We start from the raw sequence: 17333 nt of genomic DNA, 5'->3' as shown, positions 1-17333 counted from the left end.
ATGCCCCAGTCAAATGTCAGGATACACCAGGGCCGCCCAGAGGATTCCAGGAGCCCGGGGTCTTCGGCGGCGGGGGGCCCTTCCGTTCCGGGACTCGCCGCCAAAGTGCCCTGAAGACCCGCGGCGGGAGCCCCCCACCACCGAATTACCGCCGAAGCAGGACCCGCCGCCGAAGTGCAGCCCGGTGTTCGGGGCACTTCGGCGGCGGGTCCCGGAACGGAAGGGCCCCCCGCCGCCGAATTGCCGCTGAAGACCGGGCTGCGCTTCGGCGGCGGGTCCCGCTTCGGCGGTAATTCGCCAGTGGGGGGTCCTTCCGCCCCGGAGCGGAAGGACCCCCCGCTGGCGAAGACCGGGAGCGAAGAAGCTCCTGCGCCCTCTTGCCCCGCCCCCTCTGGGCGGCCCTGACCCTATCCACCCCCCCCAGAACACCCACAATCCAAACCCCCCCATTCCCTGCCCCCTGACCGCTCCCCCAACCTCTGCCCCCTCCCTGTGCCCTGACTGTCCCCAGGACTCCCTGCCCCTTAGCCAACCCCCCGGCCCCAGCCTCTTACCCCCGGCTCCCTCCTCACCCGGAGTCTCAGCGCCTCGCAGAACAGCTGCAGTGTGTCTCCGGCGGGGCCTGAGCTCCGCCCCGCTCAGAGCCGCGTGGTGAGGGGGCGGGGCTGGGAGCTCCACGCCGAGCGGAGGGAGCTGAGCTCAGCCCGGAGCTCCCAGCCCCGCCCCCTCACCACGCGGCTCTGAGCGGGGTGGGGCTCAGGCCCCGCCGGAGACATGCTGCGGCGCTGTCTGAGGACGCCGCTTGATGCGCTAGGGCTCCAGGAGAGGGGCGGAGGCAGGAGCCTCAGCTGTTCTCTTGGGGGCCCTTGCAGAGCCCGGGGCAAATTGCCCCCTTTGCCCCCCCCTCTGGGCAGCCCTGGGATACACTGTGTAGTTGTTCAAGCCACAGTCTTTCCAGGTGAGATATGAAATAATACCTTTGAAACACCCTGTGCACATCTATGATTCTATGATTAGCTATGTAATCAATGAATCCAACAACCTAACCATGCATGGTCATTAAAGAGAACTTATGGCCTTTTTATTTTATTTTTTTGTGTGAAAGTAGAAATGTTACTTCTGGTGCCCTTGCCAGGTTCTAATTCAGGTAATTACATTTTACCTATTTAATTCTTCCTGCAGTTTCAACTGGATACAGTGCTTTACACTTCTTGCAATAAATTATGATGTTGTGCACTGTTAAACAGGTGCCTTGTGCTTCTCCACGCATAGGCTGCATTTCAGTGCTGGATGAAATAATTCTCTTTGGGAAATATTCACTTTGGATCCTTCTAGATAAAATGTACGATGCTACTGCGCATGTGCAGCAGGATATTTATCACATTACAGTATCAAGGAAAAAAAGCATACTTCCTTTTCAAAAGACTCAGTGTTGATAAAATATTAATATAGTGGTTCCATAAATGAAAAGACAATGATAAAATAACAGAGGGCATTCTAGCTCTCCCTTTCCTCTTCTTGTCCCCCTAGCCATCCTGCACACGGACCCAGCAGGACACACTGGGCCCCAGTGCCTCACTACCAGTCCAATTCCCCAAAAGCCCACATAAAGCAGGAAATTCACCAACAAATCCTTTTGAAAAAAGTCTCTGGGAGCAGCCTTCACAAAGTCAATGGTTTGGTGATGTTGCACTTACTTATCCAAATTGAACTCACTGATTCTTGTCTGGTGAGAATGGGGAGACAGATAATATAAAACAGATGAGCAAAAGATATTACTTTAAAAAAATTAGACCAGGTTTAAATATACTTCTCCCACCCTCCAATCGAGTAGACAGGATTTAAAATATCAAAGAAAGAACAATGGTCCAATATTAATAAAATAAGCCCCAATCCTGCAAAGGGATCTCCATAGGCAGATCTATACACCTGTGCCAAGTCTCACTGAAGTCCTAAGGTATAAGATTTTGAACAGACTCTCTCTTTTTGTTGGAATGAGACCAAAAACAATAAAAATCAAGGCACTGATAGTGAGGTATGGAGTCTGTTAACTAAGGCATGATCCCGCAATTGGATCTTCCCAGGTGGGCCCTCTGAGTCCCATTAACATGCAACATAATTAACACAATTTAGAGACAATTTAAAAAACAAGAAGTGGGGGAGGAAAGCATATACTGCAAGACTAAGATTGTGAGGTAATCCACAGAACTGCAGTTGGTCACAACTTACACCCTTCTTGGTCTTTCGCTTTAGTCATAAGGAACCCAAAATGAAACAAAATCTAGCTCAAACATTCTGTCCATGCTTGATTGCTCAGTCCACTGCCTTAGTCTTCTTTCTCTGGAAAGCCACTTGCGCACAAAGCCATATCTTTAGTTCGAGTAAGCAACTGCCTCAATGTGTAACCAGAAGACACTTAATCCTTTCCCAGCAGGATCAACGCCATCAAGCAAGGAGGGATGTTTTAGCCCTTTACACTAATTTTAGAGTGACTGGAGTAGAGTGTAAGAATTACTTCTCCTGTCTTCCTTACAACATTCCTGCTAATATCATTCTGGGATGGGTTTGGTATATTTGCAACAATGTTACACTCTAGACTCATATTTAGCTTGTGACCCACTCTGACCCCCAGATCCCTTTCGACAGTACTCCTTCCTAGGCAGTCATTTCTCATTTTGTATGAGTGCAACTGATTGTTCCTTCTTAAGTGCAGTACTTTGCATTTGTCTGTATTGAATTTTATCCTATTTTCTTCAGGCCATTTCTCCGGATCATTTTGAATTTTAGTCCTATCCTCCAAAGCATTTGCAACCTCTCCCAGTTTGGTGTCATCCACAAACTTTATAAGTGGACTTACTCTCTATGCCATTACCTACTTCATTGATGAAGATACTGAACAGAACTGTATCAGAGGGGTAGCCGTGTTAGTCTGGATCTGTAAAAGCAACAAAGAATCCTGTGGCACCTTATAGACTAACAGACGTTTTGCAGCATGAGCTTTCGTGGGTGAATACCCACTTCTTCAGATGCAAGTGGTGGAAATTTCCACCACTTGCATCTGAAGAAGTGGGTATTCACCCACGAAAGCTCATGCTGCAAAACGTCTGTTAGTCTATAAGGTGCCACAGGATTCTTTGTTGCTTGAACAGAACTGGATCACTTTGGTACCCCACTCGACATGTCCTTGCAGTTTGACTGTGAACCACTGATAACTACGCTCTGGGAATAGTTTTCTAACCAGTTATGCACCCATCTTATAGTATCTCCATCTAGGTTGTATTTCTCTACTTTGTTTATGAGACGGTCATGCAAGATAGTATCAAAAGCCTTACTAAAGTCAAGATATACCACATTTACCACTTCTTATCCTGTCAAAGAAAGCTATTAGGTTGGTTTGACACTATTTGTTCTTGTCAAATCCATGTTGACTGTTACTTCTCACCTTATTATCTTCTAGGTATTTGCAAATTGATTATTTAATTATTTGCTCCATTATCTTTCTGGGTACTGAAGTTAAGCTGACTGGTCTGTAATTCCCTGGGTTGTCCTTATTTCCCTTTTTACAGATGGGCACTATATTTGCCCTTTTCTATTCCTCTGGAATCTCTCCAGTCTTCCATGACTTTTCAAAGATAATCGCTAATGGCTCAAATACCTCCTCAGTCAGCACCTTTAGTATTCTAGAATGCATTTCATCAGGCCCTGGTGACTTGAAGATATCTAACTTGTCTAAGTAATTTTTAACTTGTTATACAGCAACTTGAATGTAGCTTTAACTTGTATGTAGCAACCAAGAGTTATCCAATGACCAGTTCAATGGCCAGTGTGCAGTGAGTTGGTAATCTCAGTCCAGTAAAAGAGGTTAAGCGTCTATATCACAAAAAGCATAGCCTTTACAGTTGATACTCTGTAAGCAGTCCCAATAGAGTCCAAGAACTCAATGAGTATGAAAACTCAACAACCTCATTATCCCTAGAACGCAATCCTGACCTCTCCAGATTAGGTTTTAGGCATGATGGTGAAGTAGAAGGGACAGATGTTTGCACAACTCTTACCCAAAACACTGAATGCAAACTCTGTGGCTACAGAGTGTATGATCTAATTGTTTTCTGTAGAAAATACACTTGCACTTACAAGTGCTGCCATTTACACTGTAAGTAAAAATAGTAAACTTGTAGGTTTGAGTCAACCCTGTAGGTGTACGAAGTGCAATTTGCATTCTCTGCACTCACAAGGGGAAGTTGTGCCAAAGTGGAAGTTCAACCCAGGGGAAGAACAGGTGGCAGCACAGTCTCCACCATCGCCCACAGTTCCACCAAAATAAAGGCAACTTCAATTTATAGCTAAGATTCCTTTTGGTGGCTGCTTCTAGGAGTGTGCTGAACCAGTACATCTTCTAGATACCTTGGCCTTGCTCCCTCCTTAATTCTCATCCACTATCTGGGTAGCATCAGCCAGCTCCCACCTACCAATGTAACAAGGTGGGGGTGTTTTGTTTTGTTTTAATGTTTTGGGGGACTTTTTTTCCAGCTGCTCTCTCAGCTGCAGTCCCCAACATTCACAGCAAACTTTCTACTCTACAAGCCAACAGAACTCAGGCAGTGAACCAAACCCAAAGTCTGTTGAATTATACCAAAGGAAGGAAATCACAATCACTTAAAACATCATTTTATGCTTAATTGCCAAGGTATATTTGCAACTGGTGACATCCTCCACATGAGAGCTTTACTCAGAGCACAATTTTTATACTGATGGAAGAGGCTATGAGAGCTTAAAATTTATTTAAAAGAGGAAGAATTATTTTTCCCTTAAATCTAATTTCAGTGTTATTAAAAAAAACCAAGAGGATTACTCTGTCATACAGTTCACATAATAGCCATGAAAGCATAGGGTGCAATTTTTGATTTGCTCATAAGAAAATAATGATCAGAGAACACGATGGGCTATAACAACAACATTTTAGCCTGTTAAACAGCATGATATGAAATTCAGTTCAAGTCAAACTTCTCTAGGTGATTGATGTTTTATAACATTTTATTGTATAAGCCCAATTCTTTTCCAAGTGAAGTCAATGGGAACTTCATTGCAGATTTCAATGAAGCAGAATCAGACCATGGATCTACATTAAATTGCACACATTTTTAAATTTACTTTGATTTTTTCCAGTGAAACATTATTAGGAGATATAGATTTAAGTTTTGTAAAAACCATGGGTAGCAGTGGGACACAATCACATTTCACATATTTCAGTGCAGCACAAGTTGAAATCCAACTTCAAAAGAAAAGTATAATCAACAATGACAACAGGGTAAAAAGGATCAAAACTACTTAGTTTGTTTGAGAAGAAGTCCAAAAAACAGGGAGATATATACATCAATTTAGGGAACATAGGCCATATTTGGAGGCAGAGCCCATTAACTTTGCTTGGCCAAATGTTTAATGAAAGATAGTATTAAAGGAATATTAGAAGCAGCTTTCTGACTTGGAAACAAAAGGTTATTATAAAGTGAGGTTACTTGCTTGCCCTAGACTCTGCCCCCACCTATTAGAGTTACTTTCCCAGTGTCATAATTAATGCATTGTCAAAAGGATGTGTGGGAATGAGTGGCTGTGTGAATACTGACTAGGCATTAATTATATTTTAACAATTAAGACTTCTATGTCTTGGGTCTAAGAGGAAGTTTGGGTACCAGCTGCTTACCACTTGACACCTTCTTGAATCCTGTTTTTGAAAGACATGTTTGCGGTTATAAATGAATTGTTACAAGATTCAAGATTCTAGGTTAGTGTGTATGTATGTGTCTTCAAGATCAAGATGCCAGGCCATTGATCTCATCAAATTATGACAAGGCTGTAACGCCCTTTTGGCCTTTGAAGACGTGAGGGTGTGCTCTGAGGCAGCATAAGGGAACACTGATACCTATAAAAGACCTTCACCATCCAGAAGGTGGCAGGGGCTCTCTCACAACACTGACCACACCTAAAGTCATATCCTCTTGTCTTTCCAAGACAGCCATCGAAAGAAGAAGAGATGAAAGGTTCTCACCATCAACTCAACTGAGCCAAAGTCTACAATTGAGAGAGAAAAGACCAGATTCCTCCTTTGACACAAAAAGCTACAAGTTCATCCTATCATCCATAGAAATACCAATAAACATTAAAGCTATTTAGGGAATCCTACAGAGTACTAGCCTGTGCAGTGCCTGGACTCTAGCCAATTTTGCCATACTTTCATTAATTTCATGAGCATTTATAAACAAAAAAATGGTTCGTCGCCTCCCCTCCCCTGCTTGATGTGTATCCTCATTTTGCTGAGACAGTTTGGTGGCACTGTATGTCCAAAGAAGAATTACTAGTGTTCTCAAAGGTGGAGCCATATGTCCTCTGTGTTCAGTCTGACCCCAAGAAAGCTATTGGGACTCTTATGTAACAATACCACCAATGAGAAGAACAAAAAAAACATGTATTTGTCCCAAAAGAAAGGTTTTTCATTCTATAAATACTTCAAATAAGTATATTTTCCTATGTAAATTTTGTCTAGAATTCATGAGATTTATTATTGGTTTGAAACATTTAAACATTTTATAAAGTAAAATGACAGTCTAATGAGGAGAAAGACTTAATGCAGCAGTCTAGAAATAATCTAGATTCCCCTCCCCAATATATTATTATTAATAAAGAGATATGTATTAGACACATGAGCTGAATGGAAAATTGTCCACAATGAGAAGTTAAGATTCCAAGAATCAGCTTCAGAAATGAGAACGCAAAACTAAAGCTGCAGCATATTCAAGCAAATGGAAGTAAAGTGAAGGATTACATGGGAAAATGATAGCTTCTCCATTAACTCCACAAATCAATAATGACAATATGCAATTTTTCAAAAAGCTTATTTATTTGTTGTGGCAAAATGACCAATGTTCAGATGGTGGGTCCCATGCTTTTCTTGGTGGGGGGGGGCTAGGACACCCCCCCTTGCTCCTGCTCTTGGGGCGCCAAGGGCCCCGCTAGTGGCCTGGGAAGGTGGTAGAGGAAGGAAGCAGGGAAGGGTTCTAGGTTTGGTCCTCACTCTGAGCCCCAGCTCCTCTCAACCACTGCAGGTTTCTTATCCTCTTCCCACTTGGATAGGGTTACCCTTGTTCCTTGACGCTGGGGGAGGGAGTCTCCCTGCCCTGCTGGAGCAAGGTCTCCCTTCCTCCAGTTCTCTGGTCTTTCAATGATCAGCAACACACCTCCAAACTCCAGTCCTCTCTCCTTCCTTGCACACCCTGTCTGCCTGAAGCAGGGGGTTTTATTAGGTTCCTGGCAGGGCCTTTATTGACTACAGGTGCTCCAATTAACCTGTAGCAACGCTCCCTAGTCTACAGGGAACCATGCCTTAATTAGCCCAGGGCTTATATATTTCCCCTCAACCACTGTCTCACTGCTCCCTGGTCCTGCTGTATCACATTGTCTATAAAGATGCGTGTGAGAGCCTAAATTAAGACAGAGGAATTCTATAGCATTTATCACCCTTACTCAAAATGGAAGCTTAGAGATTTGTAATTATCACATATTGGACAATGTTAAAAAATTTTAGTAGAAGCTAATGCAGGATGGAAAAGATGACCTAAAATTGATTCCAGACAAATACATTTGTGGTAACATTTGCTCATTGCTTTTCCATGCTGTTTTGTCTGTACAGAACTGTGTGAAAGAGACAAGTAGTACAGTCACAGCCCAAAGGAAAAGAGCCCAAAGACCTTTGCTTTCATGTACTTGGGGGCGGGGTGGCGGTGGAGGGGGGAGTTTGCTAGTGAACTTTTTTTCATTCCTACAGTTTTAACTAGACTATGGTAAAATTCGTCTAACAAGAGTTAGACAGCTCTTGATCACAGTGAACTCGATTGTGATGCTGTAGTGAAGTGAATGTCCTGTACACAGAAAAGGACATTTGACACATTGATATTTTTTTAACATCGTAAAAGGATTAACAATCCTGAACAGCTGGTCAGATTTGATCCAAAGAACACAGCAGTAAGGATAAAAATCAACTTTTTTCCCCTGGGAAATCTTTTGGATTGGTAAAAGTCAATTTAGAGTTCTCATGTTTTCTTTTTCTTTCTTTCTTTCTTTCTTTCTTAATTATGTCCATGTGGCAAACAGAGTTGTGCCTGTCATTAACATTTGCAGTCCAAACAAACCTTGCCATAACAAGATTTGAAAGTTACTCGCATGAAACAATAAGATATGAGACTTGTAAGCTAACGGTTTTAGCATCCTTTTAGTTGCATAATGGGCTGGAGACTATTTGAAATCGTAAGTAATTTCCTGTGGGATGCTACTTTTTCCCCCTTTAACTTTTTGTGAATCTTAATATATGAGATTAACTTTTATGTCATAAAAATGAGGAACAAAGTCTTCCATTTACAATTTTGCCATTAGAACATAATATTAATTTAAGTTCTGACAATGTACTTGGCACTGTTCAAGATAAATTCCAACACCATCTGTGCAATGAAATCTCTCTTTGAAGACACAGTGTCCTGGAATAAGAACAAGGAGAGAAATCTCTCTCATGGTATACCAACGGCATTGATTGGAATATATTTGTGTGCTGAAGAATACATTAAAAAACCATGATGGTGTGAAGAGAAAATTGGAAGCCAAAATGAAGAAATTAGAAGACAATGCAATAAAAGACTTCAGAAGCTGAAGTCTGACAATTATGTGTTTGAAAAAGAACTCTGGAAGGTACAGGAAAAACTTCATAGACTTACAAAAGAATAGTGATAAAATATTAAAACAGTCCGAACGCACGGGAATACCTAATAGTATACATGCACAAACTAACATTAAAACTGTTGTTGGCGGTGGTCAGGGAGTACTTCTGGATTTATAATGCCAGTTCAAAAGAGAAACAGCAGAACTGGAAGATAAATATGTTCGGCTTTCCATTCAATATCATTCAGACACACCAAAAGAGAAAACAACCAGATTCTTTGAGGAGGAAAAAGTTGTACACAATTACAAAGAATCCAGTAAGTTGGTTTATGGTTTAATCTTATGTCCATCCAAAAACTGAAGCTAGTGTAAAATTTGGCAATGTCTGTTAAATGTAGTTTCTTCAAACACTTTTTTTGTTTTTATTTTGTTTTGAGCACACGACACCTGTGATCCTTGAGCTGCAGTGGCTACCTACTGGTTTCCTGGTTGTGTTTAACTTTGGTCCCAGGCCACTTAGGGCTTTACTTACTTCAGAGATCACCTTGCTCCCCATGAGATACTGATATGTTTGCACTCCACAAGGGAGCCTAAGCTGGAGTTCTGCTGGTAACTCTGGCACAGCATTCTCTGTTAGATCCTCAAATCTTGAGAATTCCTTCCCTCCTTTGGCCCAGAACAACCAAAGTTAATTAGATTTCAGGGAGCACTTCAAGGCCCATCTTTTCTTCAAGCAACAAAGAATCCTGTGGCACCTTATAGACTAACAGACGTTTTGCAGCATGAGCTTTCGTGGGTGAATACCCACTTCTTCAGATGCAAGACCCCTCTGATACTTGACATCTTTTCTTCCTGGCTCATGAAGACTGGGAGACTAGTGAGCCTGGGTAGTGGGATGTATCTATGATGAGTGTTTGGTTGAGGGTTTATGGTTTGTATATTTTTGCTATGGTTGGTATATTGTGGTCTGAAGCAGTTGAGGGATTCTATTACTTACATGCTACATTTTTAAAGACTGTCAAGGACACTCAGAACTTAGGATGGATGGTCTTTTGTTGCTGAAGTGTAAATCGATAGAAACGGACACTGTGTATTCAATGCAATACTGTTGTAGCTGTGTTGGTTGCAGGATATTAAAGATATAAGGCAGGTTAGGTAATATCTTTTATTGAACCAACTTCTGTTGATGAGACACAAGCTTTCAAACTTAAACAGCTTGTCAAAAAAAACTTGAAGAGCTCTGTGTAAGCTCGAAAGGTTGTCTCTCTCATCAACAGACATTGGTCTAATAAAAGCTATTACCTCACCTGCCTTGCCTCTCACAGTGTCTTCAAGTCATAGTAGTACATAAGAAACCTCTGAAAAAGCTTGCAGCTCCCTAATATCTTTTCAGAGACTAGAGAAGAAGTTATTTTTTGAATGTCATCATCATAAGATGATGATCAGTGATGAAAATCTGCAGGACTAGTAGTTCTCTCCATATCAATCTTTCAACATGTCCTGATTCTAATCTTCAGCTCTTGATATAGAACCCAGCAATGAAATTTAAATATCCATATCGAGAAGCCACACACTGGCCTGTGTCATCTGAGTCGGGCTCAGGCTGTAGAGCTATAATACTGCAGTGTAGAGCTCTGGAACCTCGTGAGGTGGAGAGAGGTCTCAGAGCCTGGGCTCCAGCCCAAGCCTGGATGTCTATACTGCAGTTTATAGTCCCACAGCCTGAGCCCTGCAAGCCTGAGTCTGCTGACATGGGCCAGCTGCAGGTGTTTAACTGGAGACATACACTGTGTAGCCTAAAACTGGAACAACAGGGGATGCAGCAGGTCAGAACTCAGACAGATCAAAAGAGCTGAATCAAGAACACTTGCACAGGACCAGATCACATTATGCTTTGTAATATTGCCCAGAATTATGAATCCCTTATTTCCTTGATCAGGAAAACTTTATACAATATGGGGGCCATCAGTTCAAAAGGTGGTCCCAGAAATCTTGCTTTCACCAGATTTAAGTCTCAGGAAGGAATGGGAATACATGACATGGGGATATAATCTGTCCAGACCTTTTAAGAATCTGACTCATATCGGATTAGAAAATACTCAACAACCCACAACTGGTGGTTGGAAAGCAGAGATAGCTGCTAGATTAATTCTGATTGAGCTAAGACCTTGCTGTTTCAGGTGGAACAAGTAGTCCAAAACATGCTGGATAGAGGCCCGGACTGGCAAAACATCCCTCTGTTTTGATCATAAGGAGAACTGTTTCTACTTCAACAGGTAAGTGCATCTAATAGGTGGCTTTCTGCTAGTCAGGAGACTGTTTTGTACATTCCCAGAACACTCTGTCTCCTGAGGAGTTAAGTATGGAGCATCCAGGACGTAAGACGGAGAGTTGCTAATTTGGGATGTAAGATGGAGAGTTGCTAAAATGGATAGTTGCTAAGTTGTCAAAGAAGCCCTGGCCAAGAGGCTCAGCAGACTAGAGACCCAGTGTAGGGGAATGGTCTGAGAGCCCATACTCCAGCCCAGTAAGGAACATCCACACTGCTATTTTCAGCCCCGCAGTGAAAGCCTGAGTCAGTTGACCCAAGCTCTGAGATTCACTGCCATGGGGTACTTTTAACAATGCAGCTGTACCCTTTGACGTTAACTTGAAAATCAGCAACAGAATAAAGTGATAAAATAGCTGCTGAAACAATGCATTTTGTTTCCATATTCAACTGCTATATAAAATTCTATCCAGACAACAAAAAAAAGGTTAAAAATTAAATAATCAATTGTATTAGTTATAGAAATCTAAACACAACACTGACTTTTATTATGTGTATTAGGATTATACTTAGGGGCATCAGTCTTGGCTCTGGACCCCAATATGTTAGGCGCGGTAAAAAAAAATTAAGAAAAAGATAGAAAAAAAAGTTCCCATTCTGAAGATCTTACAATCTAAATATAAGACAACAGATGGATACAGACAGAGAGATGGGAAAGCACAAGAAACAAGGAGACAACATTGGTCAACAGGATAGTCTGTGGTCTCATCACACCACCAATCGAAACACTGTCAAGTTTTTTTGTTTTCTTGACAAACAAGAGTTTTAAGGAGGAATCAGCAGAAGGAGGAGGAGTTAGTTTTATGGAGGTTTACAGAGATCTCCTCCCCAGCATGAGGGGCAATATGGGAGAAAGCCTGAAGGTGCTTGTTCGAAAATTTAGCAAGTGGGCAGCTGGCATCAAGGGCTGACTGGAGATAGGAGTTGATTTTTTGATACTGAATGGGAGATAAGAAGTGGAGTGTGGATAGATCATGAAGGGCCTTGAAAGTGAAGACAATTAGCTTAAGTTTGATATGCTAGAGAACAAGGACCCAGTGGAAGGATGCAAAAGGAGGGGTGACATGGTCAAAATGGACTCTTCATATACTTAAGCACATAGGAGAATGCACTGCAGAATTGGAGCCTTATTTTTAAAGACTGCTTTCTCCTATGTCCTCTTCAGATTTTTGCTGTTGGTACTTTAACCTTCAGTACACTTCTAACCTTCGACAGCTCAAATGTGGGACATGATACAGAGCCAAAACCCCAAATGAAAGATACCAATATAAAAGAAGGCCAAAAGTGATTCAAGTTAAGTTTCTTTAGCATAACTTGAAGCCTTTTCTGACTCCTAAAAACATCAACTACAGTTTGCTAAACTGAACACAAGTCTACACATTAATGTAGGTGTAAACCTAAATGCTGTTGCAAAAATAGTTAATAATAAAATTGTAATCTATTCTTATTTAGATTATTACAAACTTGCCTTCATCTTTACTGAATTTTAGGAGATATCTACAATTACTTTCATATACATTATTTTTATCTTCTTTATTATGATAGTGTATAAGGACCAACTAAGAATGGGGCCCTACAGTCCAAACTCGGTCGTAGGCAATCCCTTCTCTGAAGATGTTACGACCTAAATACAATGATATTTGGAGAAACTAGTGATGTTTGGAGAATCAAATAAGTAACCAAAACTGTAATTTTGTGAGTTCTCTCATTAAATGAAATGTTCAAGCTAAGGAAACTCCTAGGAGATCTCTGCTTTCTGTCGAACAGGGACAGAGTAGTGTCAAGGAAGATACCACCTTCTCAGTCATAGAAGTCCACAAGTGTTTACTCAAGCTCTGAAATACAGCTTTATAACTTCTATTTTGCTGTAACATTCTATGCTATTCTCTTTTATGCTATGTTCTGAAAGGTGTATATCACTGTTAGTAATTGTGACTCGTGCTTTGTATAGAGCATTTGCTAGGAGTCTAATCATAACTTGTAAATGCTATATAGAGTGGGTCATAAATCAAGAAACCATTTGGTCTACAGGCAAAGAAATCAATGAGATTGTCTTATCAGAAATCAGGCCATTCCCCTTGTACAAGAAGCTTGTTTGGTATAGAGATGATTTTATCTCAAGAAAGCAGCCTTCCTCCCTCCCTCCCCCCCCCCCCCCCCGCGACATAAATATCTTACAGAATCCTGAATTTAAAAGAATGTTAAGGCTATTCTCTATTGAAGAGAAGTAACAATCAGGATGTGTTCTCAGAGAAATAAAACAAGTCATCAGAATGGGCCTTCCTCCTCCTTAATAGAGAAAAATCTTAGTTTAAACCCCCAAAAATGTAGGAATATTCTTATTGGAACTGTTTCTTTCATAAACACTCTGAAGTCAATATTCTTCAAATGTTAAGGAGAACATTTAAGGTTGGAAAATGTTGTAAAGACGACCTTTATTACTTCTAATTCATGTTTCCTTTTAAAGGTGAAATGCTTTATGTACAAATACAATAAGATCATTTGATGCTATAACTGGTTACTAATGTCAGAAGCCATTTGAGTATAGAGATATTGATATTAATTGGGGAATTAGTTATCTTGCGGTGCTTAAGCAACTCCTTACTAAACTCAAGAAGACAAGAACCATCTCTCCAAGGAGCATTAAGAGGAAAGGAGAATTTTTTTGATGACTAACATGACTACCACTCTGAAACCATTTAAGTTAAAGATTTCCTTTAAGAATCACTTAAGTCTGAAAAGACTATTTTAAGGCTGAAGATCTTTATATTGGAAAACACTTGAACTAATTTGAAGAAGAATTTCATGTTCTATTAAATCCTGAGGAAACTAATGTGAGATCAGAAAATGAACTCAGTAAAAGAAAGCGTAAAAACTCTAACTTTAAAGATGTGCTGAGAACTTTCCACCCCAAAAGACAAAGCTAATTAGAACTCTGATGCATGTGTATTAGCAGACTACATATTCATGAGCTGAAGACAACCACAAGGGTGTTGAGCCAGTGACCTGAAGAAAAGCTCTGTGAAAGCTTGTCTCTCTCACCAACAGAAGCTGATCCAATAAAAGATATTACCTCACCCACTTTGTCTGTCTAAAATAGTGGAAGTCACATCACTGAATTGGCATTAAGAGAGACAATTAAGACTTAGCCTATCATTTCTTGTTTCTTTAAACTACCAGTCTTTAGTAATTTTGAAAAAAATACTTGATGCTCAACCACTTAAAAAAAAAACACATCCTTTACCCCAAATTAACCTTTTCCATTTGGTCAAATTACCATTATGGTTGAGAAGTTACTCCCACTACATTTTCAGACACATACAGCTTTTCAAGAAAGTTATCCTTTGAATTGAAATTTCTCATGTTTCTTTCTGAACTCAAAAGTGAGTTTTTCTTATAAAGTTGGGCAAAATTCTATTTGCCATGCTTTAAATAGTCAAGCATGAAAACTTTAACCATGTTCTTTTTAATTCCTTTTATTGTGCTCAGATAACTTTATACTTAAAAAACTTTAAACTTGCCCTGGACTTCTTAGCATTACACAACGATTTAAGGACAAAGTGAAGAATAATAATTTATCCACTTTAAGCAATAGAAGAGTTAGACACAGAGCTGTTAGTACCCACATTGGAATCTGGGAGGATGCAAGGACAGATATCTCTACTCTTGCAGAATGCCATCTTTAATGGCCACTTACTGTCAGGACCTCACTTTAACATATTTGAAAGACAGTACTGTCAGCACCATTGTGCTGTGCTGTAGTGCACACTAATACCAAGCCAGGGATTGGTACAATTTTGACTGAGGGAAGGCAGTTCCCTATTGAAATCACCAACACTTCTCTTGGAGGTATGCTATGAAAGTACTGATCTCATCCAACCATATTTACCTTATTTGATCTAACACAATCATAGCCTAAAGTGGCATGGCTGCAAATGTTCTCCCAAAGCTTACATATATTATTTGGCAGTCTAAAACATCTAAATAGAGTAGTGAAATCGGATGGATTCTGGCCCTTATATATCAGATGCCCAATAAGATTAGGATGCCTGTTTACCTTTTCCTCCAGTTCCTGTTTCACAAGCTCATATTTCCGTCTAAGTTTTGTGTTTTCCTGTTCATTCTGGGTTAACTCTTCTGTCATCTTATCATATTCAGTTTTCATCTTCTCCACCTGTCGACGCTGAGCTTTTACTACATTTTTCTCATCTAAAAGTTCTGTCTGATGGTAGTGGGAAAACAGAGGACACGGTCAGTATAAAAGTTCTTTATGAACATTCCCAGATTGCATAGCCCCAAATCCATGCAAAAAGATTAGGGGAAGATACCAATATTTAATCAGTAAGACTTTGCTACAATTTTATTGGGATTACATTTCTAAAAATAAGCATCAGTATTGTACATATATAAATATATTACATAGAAACTGGACTACTAAGCAATGCTTCTCTACTCATAATGATATGATTTCATCATTGGCAATATAACAATTAAAATATAAAGAAGGTTTTTCCATTACAAAGTGGATTTGTCATGCAGTTTATCCAAGACACAAGAGTAACAGCAAAATCAGCTAAAGAAAAAGTGCTGATGCTTGCAGTGTACTTTGTGGGATTCGGTAAGATCTTGCAAGGTCCTGTATAATTTTGAGACTGCTAAATGGAGGACTTGTGTATTCTGTAGTGCAATTCTGCCACGCTCATCAACTTGATAGCTCTGTATGAAAAGCTCAATGTTTAAACAAATTAACTTTCCATTACTGAAATTCATTGGAAGCCTAAAACACTAAAAATGTATTATTTTCATTATCAGGATCAGTGACACAGATTACTCCTATGCTTAAAGGGAAATGAACTAGATGATTTAATGGTCTTTTTCACCTAGAATTTCTAGAATTCTGAGATTTGAAAGCTATTAGTAGAGACACTTGTACAAAGAGAGACATAACTTTAGCCCCTTTAATGCTTTAAGGTAAATAGATTTTTTCTGGTGGGGCAGATTGAATAAAATGGGTTATCGTTTAGTGTAAAAATATTGAGACTTTTCCTTCCTGAAATAAGTGGAGTTGATGTATGCAATAAAGATAATAGCAACTTGACTGGCACAGAGGGGTTTGAGAAATTCTGCAGAGAAAATCTACATTACAAACAAACAAAAAATGCACAGAGCTAACAAGGAAACCACACTTGTTCCATATTGCCACTCTACTTGGGGAAGAGAGTTATATTTTCATGGAGCCTGGGATTCAGACACACAAAAAACAAACTTGAAAAGTAAATTATCCCATCAGAGAAAGCAAGAATCCAATTCCATTTTAAGTGCAAGCACAATATGGTGTCAACCTCTCATGTTCCCTACATGGCAAGTGTATTAAAGATTTATACAGCTGGAGACAATCAAGGAGACAATCCCTTGCCAACATCAACTTGGTTTTCTGCATTCTACTAAATGTGACAGTATCAGAGAAAAAAGGAGACACAAAGACTCTAGAGAAGAAAAAAATCAACATTTTCAATCATTTCTGAGACTGAAAAAGCAGGTATGATGTCAACTTATCAGACCTGAGACGATCCCATAACAGTAAGTGGAGGAGGGGGGAAAAAGCCACAAGCCATATCTGCATGGTGTGTATGTAAATTACACTGTCTATATTCTTTAAGTAGTTATCACTGAGAATGTCTGTCATGTATGCAAGCTGCAAGTTATTATTCTAAAAGTACAATAATTTTTTTAAATGCAGAAGGGGGACGGGAAGGGTAAGAACTGAGGACAGAGTCAAGACTCTGGGGCTCTATTTCTGAATGTGTAATTGGCTCACCAAGGGACTTTTGAGCAAGCCACTTAAATCCCTGTGCTTCGGCTTACTTGTGTTTAGAATGGAGACACTAGTAGTGACTACATAATTAAGGTAGCATTGCAATTTCTATATAAAATAGAACTAAAAGCCTACTACTTCTGCAGCACGGGAGCCCTTCAAGAACTGACGCTTCAGCACAGAGACAGTGGGCTCCTCCCAACCACAAGTCTCACACACACACACTCCGGCCTGCGCCATGCCAGGTTCCCTCATATATACACACAACATTCCCAATGCTCCACTGCCTCTCCTGCTTCACACAAACTACTACTCACTACTCCTGCTACTTACTCCCCATTTATCTAACACACCATACAGCATCTCCATGGAAGCCAAAGGGGATGGAGGAGTGGGAAAGGAGGAAGAGGTCAGTGGTTAAGTAGGAGGAGCATGGGAGGGAACAGCAAGAATGTGAAGGGTGCTGGTAAAACTGGATTCTGCAGA

At 40.5% G+C, this 17333-nt stretch overlaps 1 protein-coding gene across 4 annotated transcripts in view; it reads right to left on the bottom strand.

Annotated features, from left to right (window-relative positions):
* Positions 1 to 17333, bottom strand: part of CEP128 (centrosomal protein 128) — a 437566-nt gene that overhangs the window by 257508 nt on the left and 162725 nt on the right. For all 4 annotated transcript variants that reach the window (XM_045015395.1, XM_045015394.1, XM_045015396.1 and 1 more), the window contains exon 15: positions 15090 to 15254. In XM_045015395.1, the coding sequence (XP_044871330.1) occupies positions 15090 to 15254 (165 nt within the window). The remainder of the gene's footprint in view (positions 1 to 15089; positions 15255 to 17333) is intronic.

Source organism: Mauremys mutica, chromosome 4, assembly GCF_020497125.1.
Source record: "Mauremys mutica isolate MM-2020 ecotype Southern chromosome 4, ASM2049712v1, whole genome shotgun sequence".
Lineage (NCBI taxonomy): Eukaryota > Metazoa > Chordata > Testudines > Geoemydidae > Mauremys > Mauremys mutica.
The sequence above is the reverse complement of the archived record's forward strand: the minus strand, read 5'-3'. Positions and strand labels throughout refer to the sequence as shown.